Genomic DNA, 9226 nt, shown 5'->3' with positions numbered 1-9226 from the left:
GTCAATGGAAACAAAGTAAAGAGAAAAAAGACTGAAAAAAAAAAAAAGGGAACAGAATATCCAAGAACTGTGGTACAACTATAAAAAGCATAGCATACACATAATGAGAATACCAAAAGGAGAAGAAAGAGACAAAGATACAAAAGCAATACTTGAAGCAATACTGACTGGGAATTTCCCCCGAACTAAGATCAGACACAAACCACATGTCTTAGCTGTCTGCGACAACAAGTTACTATAGACTGGGTGACTTAAACAGCAGAAATTATTTCTCAGAGTTCTGGAGGCAGAGTAATACAAGATCAAGGTGCTGGCAGATTTGGTTCTGGTAAGAGCCAGCATCCTGGTTTGTAGATGGCTCTCTCCTTACTGCATCCTCACATGACCGAGTCAGAGCAAGCTCTCATGTACATTTTTATAAAAGCATTAATCCCCATTCATAAAGGCTCTACTCTTAAGACCTAATCACCTCCCAAAGACTCCTACCTCTTAATACCAAGGGGAACACAAACACTCAGCCTATAACATCACAAAACCACAAGAAACTCAGAGAACACCAGGCAGGATAAACACCAAATAAATTACACCTAAGCATATCATATTCAAGCTGCAGAAAACAAAAGACAAAGTCTTGTAAGAAAAAGTCTTGTAAAAATAAAAGACAAAGAAAAAGTCAGAAGGAAAAAACTTATTTATAGAGAAGCAAAGATAAAAATTACGTCCAATTTCTCTAAAACCATGTGAACAAGAAGGGGGTGGAGTGATATATTTAAAGTATTGAGAGAAGGGAACCTGGGTGGCTCAGTCAGTTAAGCATCTGCCTTCGGGTCAGGTCATGATCCCAGAGTCCCAGGATCGAGGCCACCGTTGGGCTCCCTGCTCAGCAGGGAGTCTGCTTCTCCCTCTCTCTCTGCCCCTCCCCCTGCTCCTTCTCTCTCTCTCCTTCACTCTCTCTCAATAAATACAGTCTTAAAAAAAAATAAAGTATTGAGAGAGAAAAAACCCAAAACACTAACCTAGAGGTGAAGAAGAAGTATTTTCTCAAACAAACATTGAGGCAATTTGTTGCCTGTTTACCTTCCTTGCAAGAAACGTTAAAAGAAGTTCTTTAGAGAAAAGGAAACTAACGTTGTTCAGAAATTTGAAGACAACCACTAAAAAAAGTTAAAAAAAAAAAGATATAATTTATATATTAACAAAGGAGAGAAAATAGAATCATATAAAATGCTTATTTAAAACAATAAATGCCATAAATGGTAGGGGAAAAAAGGTGGAAGACAAAAATAGGAACAAAGAACAAGGCAATAGGGGCGCCTAGGTGGCTTAGTCGGTTAAGCGTCTGCCTTCGGCTCAGGTCATGATCCCAGAGTCCTGGGATTAAGGCCCTCCATGGGCTCCCTGCTCAGTGGGGAGTCTGATTCTTCACTCTCCCTCTGCCCTCCCCCTGCTCATGCTTTCTCTCTCATTCGCTCTCTCTCTCTCAAATATATAAAATCTTAAAAAAAAAGAACAAGGCAATAAAGAGAAAACAATAACAAGATATATATTAATCCGAATACATTAATAATCATTTTAAACATCAATGGCCCAAATACAATAATTAAAAGACAAAAATAGTCAAACTGAGTCAAAAGAACTACACAGTGTCTAAAAAAAAACCCACTTTGGGGTGCCTGGGTGGCTCAGTTAAACAGCTGCCTTCAGCTCGGGTCACAATCCCAGGGTCCTGGGATCGTGGCTGTGTCAGGCTCCCTGCTCGGTGGGGGTCTACTTCTCCCTCTGCCTCTGCTGCTCCCCCTGCTTGTGCTCTCTGTCAAATGGATGAATAAAATCTTAAACAAAACAAAACAAAACAAAACACCCTACTTTATTTTTATTTATTTTTATTTTTTAAAGATTTTATTTATTTATTTGTCAGAGGGAGAGAGAGAGAGAGCAGAAGCAGGGGGAGTGGCACACAAAGGGAGAAGCAGGCTCCCTGCCCAATGTGGGACTTGACCCCAGGACCCTGGGATCATGACCTGAGCCAAAGTCAGAAGCCCAACTGACTAAGACACCCAGGCATCACAAAAACCCCACTTTAAATATAAACACATATAAATTAAAAACAAATGGACAAAGAAAGATATACCATGCTAATACTAACCAAAAGAAAGTCAGATTATTTATATTGAGCAGCATTCAAAGCAAGGAAAATTATCAGGATAAAGAGGGGCATTAAATAATGATAAAGGGGTCAATTCTCCAAGAAGACATAATAATCTTTAAAGAGTATGCACCTAACAACAGAGCATTAAATACATGAGGAAAAGCTGATAGAACTGCAAGGAGGAGTAGACAAATCTGCACTTAGAGACTGTAATACCCTTCTATCAGAAATGGACATATCCACCATGTAGAAAATAAGTAAGAACATAGTTGAACTCAACAGCACCATCAATCAACTGAGTATAATTGACATCTATAAACTACTTCTTTCAACAATAGCAGATTCCACATCCTTCTCAGGCTGACATGGACCAAACACCAAGATAGACCACATCTTTAAAATTTTTCAAGAAAAAAAGTCATACAATGTATGCTCTCAGATCATAATGGATTTAAACTAGAAATTTATTTAATAAAGATAACTGGAAAATCCCAAAATATTGGAAGATTAAATATACTTTCAAATTACACATGGGTCAAAGAAGAAATCTCAAGAGAAATTTAATAACATTTTGAGCTAAATGAAAATGAAAATACAACTTATCAAAACATATGAAATGCAGCAAAAACAGTGCTTAGATGAAAATTTCCAGCATTAAATGTATATATTAAAAAAGAAAAAAAATCTAAAATCAGTCATCTGAGTTTCAACCTTAGGAAATTAGAAAAAGACAAGAAAATTAAATGTAAAGTAAGAAAAAGTAGAGAAATAATAAAATTATAGCACAAATAATGAAATTGAAAACAGGAAATTGGCAGAGAACATTAATGAAGGATAAAAAGCTGGTTCTTTTAAAAGAACAACAGAATTGATAAGCCTCTAGATAAGCTAACTAAGAGATAAAAATAAAAAGAAATGACATAAAGTTAATACTGATATTAATATATCAGAAAGGAAAGTGTGAACATTACTGCAGAACCCATGGACATTAAGTAAATAGAAAAGATACCATAAACATCTCTTTCCCCACAATTTGATAATCTAGATGATATGGACCAATGAAAGACACAATCTTCCCAAACTCACACAAGAAGAAATAAACAATCTGAATAGTCCTATATCTTTAGAAACATTAAATCAATAACTAATAACTTTCCAAAGCAGAAAGCACCAGGCTCAGATGGGGTCACTGGGTAATTCCATGAAACATTTAAGGAAGAAATTATATCCATTCCCTACAATTTCTTTCAGAAGACAGAAGCCAAGAGAATATAGTTAACCTTTGAACAACATGGGTTTGAACTTCAGGGGTCTACTTGTACATGGATTACTTTCAATAAATACAGTACAATAAATGTATCTTCTCTTCCTTGTGATTTTCTTAATAACACTTTCTTCTTTAGCTTACTTTACTGTAAGAACATGGTATAAAATGTTAAAAATGGTATAATATAGCATAAAATGTTATAAAATCAGTAAGGCTTCCAGTCAACAATAGGCTGACTGGGATGTTTTAGCATTTTAGCATTTTAGCACTAAAAAGAAATGAACTATCAAGCCATGAAAAGACGTGGAGGAAACTTAAATGCCTGTTACCAGGTAAAAGAAGCTAATCTAGAAAGGCTACATACTGTATGATTCCAACCATATGGAATTCAGGAAAAGGCAAAACTGCACAGACAGTTAAAAGATCAGTGATTGCCAGAGGGAGGAGAGAGGGAGGACAATAGTTAAGGTACAGAGGATTTTTAGGGCAGTGAAACTATTCTGTATGATACTATAGTAGTGGATACACATCACTGTACATTTGTCAAAATCCATATTACTTTCAACACCAAGAGTGAACCCTGACATAAACTAAGGACTTTGGATCATAAATGACAATGCTATCAAGGTATGTTGATCACTTGTAAGAGATGTACCACTCTGGATGGGTATATAGATAGTGCAGGAGGCTGTGACATGTGGAGGGGCAGGGGTTATGTGGGGACTCTCCGCACTCTTTGTCCCATTTTGCTGTGAATCTAAACTGCTCCAAAAAAATAAAGCCTATTCAAAGAGAAAGTTAGACATACAAGCATCTAATGAAGAATCATGTGCAGGTAAACAAAAACACTAAAACTAGTATGATGCAGAAATTATGCAATGAGACTGCCAGGCTTCAGCTCCCAGCCCTACTCTATCATAGTTTGTCACTTTGGCCAACTTCTTGGTTTCCTCATCTGTCAAAAAAAGGACACCCATCTCTGAGGTTGCTGGGAGGCCAACATAAGTTAACCCACGTAAATGAAGTGTTTAGAAAAGCATCTGGCAGTTAGTAAGTACACAGTAAATGTGAGCTATCATTAATATTAAAAGAACAAAAAAAATCAACACAATATTTTATAAAGCCCACCATGCCAGGAGACGTCATATCTGTCTGCTAGGGGAAAAAGTATACAGATTTTCTTTTTTTCTTTCTTTCTTTCTTTTTTTTTTTTTGGTGTGTGTGTGTATACAGATTTTCTTAATGTATCACAAGTATGGGCCCTAAGATACAGTAGAAAATAGCATATTATGACAAAATACGATCTACAGACCAGATAATCTCTTTTGATATACTTAATTCAATAAGGCTATTTGGTGATACTGTTATAGTTTTAAGTAGAGTCATCCTTAAAATATGCAGAAACACCATATATATAAGATTGAGCTTCAAGTTGAGGAGATGTAAGATTGAACATTGAGGGAGATAAAGATTATTGCATACCATGAGTCAAAATGAGATTTTGCAAATAAAATGTCAAATCTCTTCGGACAGGGTTGTTTGGCAGGACGTATCTGCCACACAATCTGTGCTCTTTTTTTTCGAATTGAGTAATGTATTTTGTATACTCAATGTTGGACTACATTAAAACCCATTATTTTAGATTTTTTAATTTCTTCTGGTACTTGTATTCTAGGATTTCAGAAGGTACAGGAAAAGAAACAAGAGAAGCAACAAGAAAGTTTGGACAGGGAGGGCAATGATTAGACAGCAATCTAGACCAGCGGTTCTTGGGTCTTAACCTGCATCAGAATAACCTGGACGCTAACAAGAATCACGGAGGCCCAGTTTCTCTGAAGCAGGAAGAGGTCTAGGCCTTTGCTGTTTTACCAAATTCCCCAGGTGATTGTGTCCGGACCCAAGTTTGATCTGGACCATCTGTCTAATCTCTCCCTTGCTACTGAGGGGCCAGAGAGGAAGTGATGTGGGTGTTACCTGGGAAGCTGGTTAGAAATGCAGAATCTTGTGCTCCACCCTAGATCTACAGAGTTAGAATCTGCATTTTTTTTTAAAGATTTTATTTATTTATTAATGAGAGACAGAGAGAGAGAGAGAGAGGCAGAGGGAGAAGCAGGCTCCCAAGGAGCAGGGAGCCCGATGTGGGACTCGATCCCAGGACCCTGGGATCATGACCTGAGCCGAAGGCAGACGCTTAACCATCTCAGCCACCCAGGCGCCCTAGAATCTGCATTTTTAAGAAGATCCTCAGGTGATCTATACGGACATTAAGGATTGAGAACTTCTCAACCTCTTTGCACTTTGGAATCTCTAGGAAGAGATTCTGAGTTTGGCCTGGACTTTGGGGTTTTGTAAAGTTCCACAGGCTATTTAAAACTCAGCAAAATTTGGGGCGCTTAGGTGGCCCAGTCATTTAAGCATCTGCCTTCAGCTCAGGTCATGATCCAGGAGTCCCGGGACTGAGCCCACCATGGGGTTCCCTGCTCAGCAGGGAGTCTGCTTCTCCTTCTGCCTTTCACCCCGCTCATGCTCTCTCTCTCAAATAAATAAATAAAATCTTAAAAAAAAGAATTCTCATTAAAAAAATAAATAAAATTCAGCAAAATTTGAAAAGAGATTTTATTGTTTTAAAAAATTTTACTTATTTATTTGAGGCAGAGACAGAGAGCGAGCATGAGCAGGGGGTGGGGCAGAGGGAAAAGCAAACTCCCCGCTGAGCAGGGAGCCAAACGTGGGGCTTGATGCCAGGACTCTGAGATCATGACCTGAGCTGAAGGCAGACGCTTAACTGACAGAGCCACCCAGGCGCCCTGAAAAGAGATTTTAGAAGCTAAGATCACAGGGTATGTGGATGGCTCAGTCGGTTAAACACCTGCCTTTGGCTCAGGTCATGATCCCAGGGTCCTGGGATCTAATCCTGCATCAGGCTCCTTGCTCAGCGGGGAGCCTGCTTCTCCCTCTTCTCCCCACTCTTGCTCTGTCGCTGTCTCTGCCTCTCTCAAATGAATAAATAAATAAAATCTTTAAAAATAAAAAAATTTAGGGAGCCTGGGTGGCTCAGTTGGTTAAGCGACTGCCTTCGGCTCAGGTCATGATCCTGGAGTCCCTGGATCGAGTCCCGCATCAGGCTCCCTGCTCGGCGGGGAGCCTGCTTCTCCCTCTGACCCTCCCCACTCTCATGTGCTCTCTCTCATTCTCTCTCTCTCTCAAATAAATAAATAAAATCTTAAAATAAATAAATAAATAAAAAAATAAAAATAAAAATAAAAAAATTTAGAAGCTAAGATCACAGCATGACTATAGGTGCAGTACTATCATGTTTATCTCAAAGGGTCTTATCAACTGCAATATTCCATGGGGTACCCCCAACATGCTACTAAATGGAAAATGTCCATTAATGCCTCCCCAATAAGTTTAAGAGATTATACCTTTAGAATTGTTTGTTTCAGTAGTTTAGTAGCATAAACCCCCCCTTAGTTTCCCTTTTCTCTTTCACTCCCACCCAAATTAAATTCCATTTAAATATCATTTTAATGAAACTGGTGTTCAGCAAAGCACCAATAAAATGAGATTCCATCTACAACCAATGAAAACACTAAGGGTGATTCAAAAGATTGTATAGCAGATTATTCAAGAACTAGAGAGGTGAGAACAGAATGAGGGATGGAATTGAATAGATGATGAAGAGATGAAATTGCTGAGGGAAAGCAATCCTGTTCTTTTAGGTTTTTTTTTTTTTTTTTTTTTTAAAGATTTTATTTATTTATTTGATAGAGAGAGACACAGCGAGAGAGGGAACACAAGCAGGGGGAGTGGGAGAGGGAGAAGCAGGCTTCCCGCGGAGCAGGGAGCCCGATGCGGGACTCGATCCCAGGACCCTGGGATCATGACCTGAGCTGAAGGCAGTCGCTTAACCAACTGAGCCACCCAGGCGCCCTTTTTTTTTTTTTTTTTGAAAGATTTTATTTATTTGACAGAGAGAGACACAGTGAGAGAGGGAACACAAGCAGGGGGAGTGGGAGAGGGAGAAGCAGGCTTCCCGCTGAGCAGAGAGCAGATGCGGGGCTCGATCCCAGAACCCCAGGATCATGACCTGAGCCGAAGGCAGACGTTTAACGACTGAGCCACCCAGGCGCCCCTTCTTTTAGATTTTGTAAACTGTTAATGACAACTGGCTTCTAGCGACTGGATTCAATGATCCGGGGCTGCAGCTAACTGACAACCATGGCTGGTTCCCAGTATAAGGTTGTAGTTAACAACTTGTTAGACTATTGCTTCAAAGTGGCTTAATCAGAGTGTTTCACAATTGGAGCTCCAAAATAACTTGAGAGTTACACCTAAGAAACCAGGTTTTCTTTAAACTTGAGAAAGAAGGACAGCTAGATGTTATTGATGGTATCAAAATAAAATTTGATCCCATTGGCACAAGGTTAAATTTTACAGATTACCCTGAGATACTTACCCTCTATTTTCACACCATAAAAAAAAAAAAAAAAGGTAATAAGTTGCAGACTAACGTTCCTACTAATAGTGAAAGCAGGCCAGAAACACGTACCTGAGAAAATGGATGCAGAGCAATTAAATTATAAAAAGCACAAGAGTAATTAAGATAACAGATGATGACTCAAAATAAATAGAATATTAAAAATGAGAGGAAAAAAACTTAAGAAGTAAATAAAGAGTTAAATATTTGAGAATAAGTGACAATTATTAAAATTGTATGAAGAACAGTGAACATATGAATTATAGAAGTCCTTGAAGAACCAAAGTAAGGAAATAGAACAAAATATATTTTAAAAAGTCTGCAACTCAAGAAAATTTTCCTGAAATTAAACTTAAGAAAAAAAATAAAACATGTATTCTGCACATTAAAAAAAAAAAACAAACCAGCAGCTACACCAAAGGAGTTTTAGTTCCAAACCTGAAAGAAGGTTTCATTCCAAACCCTCTAAATACAACTGTTTTTTCTTTTAATCACTTTGCAAATCTTCTCCTTCCTCTTCTCTATTTCTCTAGTTTTCTTCTCAAGTGGGAAAGAATTTTGTTTCTTCTAAAAGAGCCAACATGGGGGCGCCTGGGTGGCTCAGTCAGTTAAGTGTCTGCCTTCGGCTCAGGTCACAATCATCAGGGAGTCTGCTTCTCCCTCTGCCCCTCACCCCACTCGTGCTCTCTCTCTCACTCTCTCTTTCAAATAAATAAAAGCTTTAAAAAAATAAAAATAAAAGAGCCAACAAAACCACTACCCCCTCCCCAAAGAATTTAAGCAAAGCATTCCCCTGCTACAAGAATAACAGGTATGTAAAATTGACTATATTTGCTTAGCGTAGCATTTGGACACAGAATAATTTTGCTATAGATATTCAACAGTCAACAGCCTGAGCATGAATTTGCTCACCCACAGTTGCCACATGGGTCCGTGTGTGTGAAAGTGCTGCACATCTTCAGTATATTTTAGGCTCTGGATCATTTGTCCTCACGTGGCTGAGCAAGATCGCTCCATTTTATTTGTTCTGTTGCCTACAAATAAAGGGGGATAGTTGAAAGTGCTTTAAAGGAATAAAGGACTCTGGTTGTTTCTGGTGAAGCGGACTCATTATTCTCTCCATCAGAGAGGAATTCATTTCATTGTTTTAGAGGCATTGGCTGGGAGGATTAGGATGCTAATAGGGAGTACTTGATTTCAGAATTAGAGTAGTGGGTTCTGCATGGAAATAGACATGAAATCCAGGTCCTAAGCTGTTACAATATTTGTCAGTTAAAAACAAAAAATGTTTGAGAATCCCATGAGACAGGAAGGCCAGGCTGGCCTGAAC

The 9226-nt window shown here is 38.5% G+C and overlaps 1 protein-coding gene across 1 annotated transcript in view; it reads right to left on the bottom strand.

Moving 5' to 3' along the window:
- The window catches only part of ABCG2 (ATP binding cassette subfamily G member 2 (Junior blood group)), a 105731-nt gene extending 96876 nt beyond the window's left edge, over positions 1–8855 (bottom strand). The window contains exon 1 of the mRNA XM_021702258.1: positions 8809–8855. Coding sequence (XP_021557933.1) covers positions 8809–8852 — 44 coding nt within the window. The 5' untranslated portion in view covers positions 8853–8855. The remainder of the gene's footprint in view (positions 1–8808) is intronic.
- Positions 8856–9226: the final 371 nt, after the last annotated feature.

The sequence above is a fragment of the Neomonachus schauinslandi genome, chromosome 2 (assembly GCF_002201575.2).
Source record: "Neomonachus schauinslandi chromosome 2, ASM220157v2, whole genome shotgun sequence".
Lineage (NCBI taxonomy): Eukaryota > Metazoa > Chordata > Mammalia > Carnivora > Phocidae > Neomonachus > Neomonachus schauinslandi.
The sequence above is the reverse complement of the archived record's forward strand: the minus strand, read 5'-3'. Positions and strand labels throughout refer to the sequence as shown.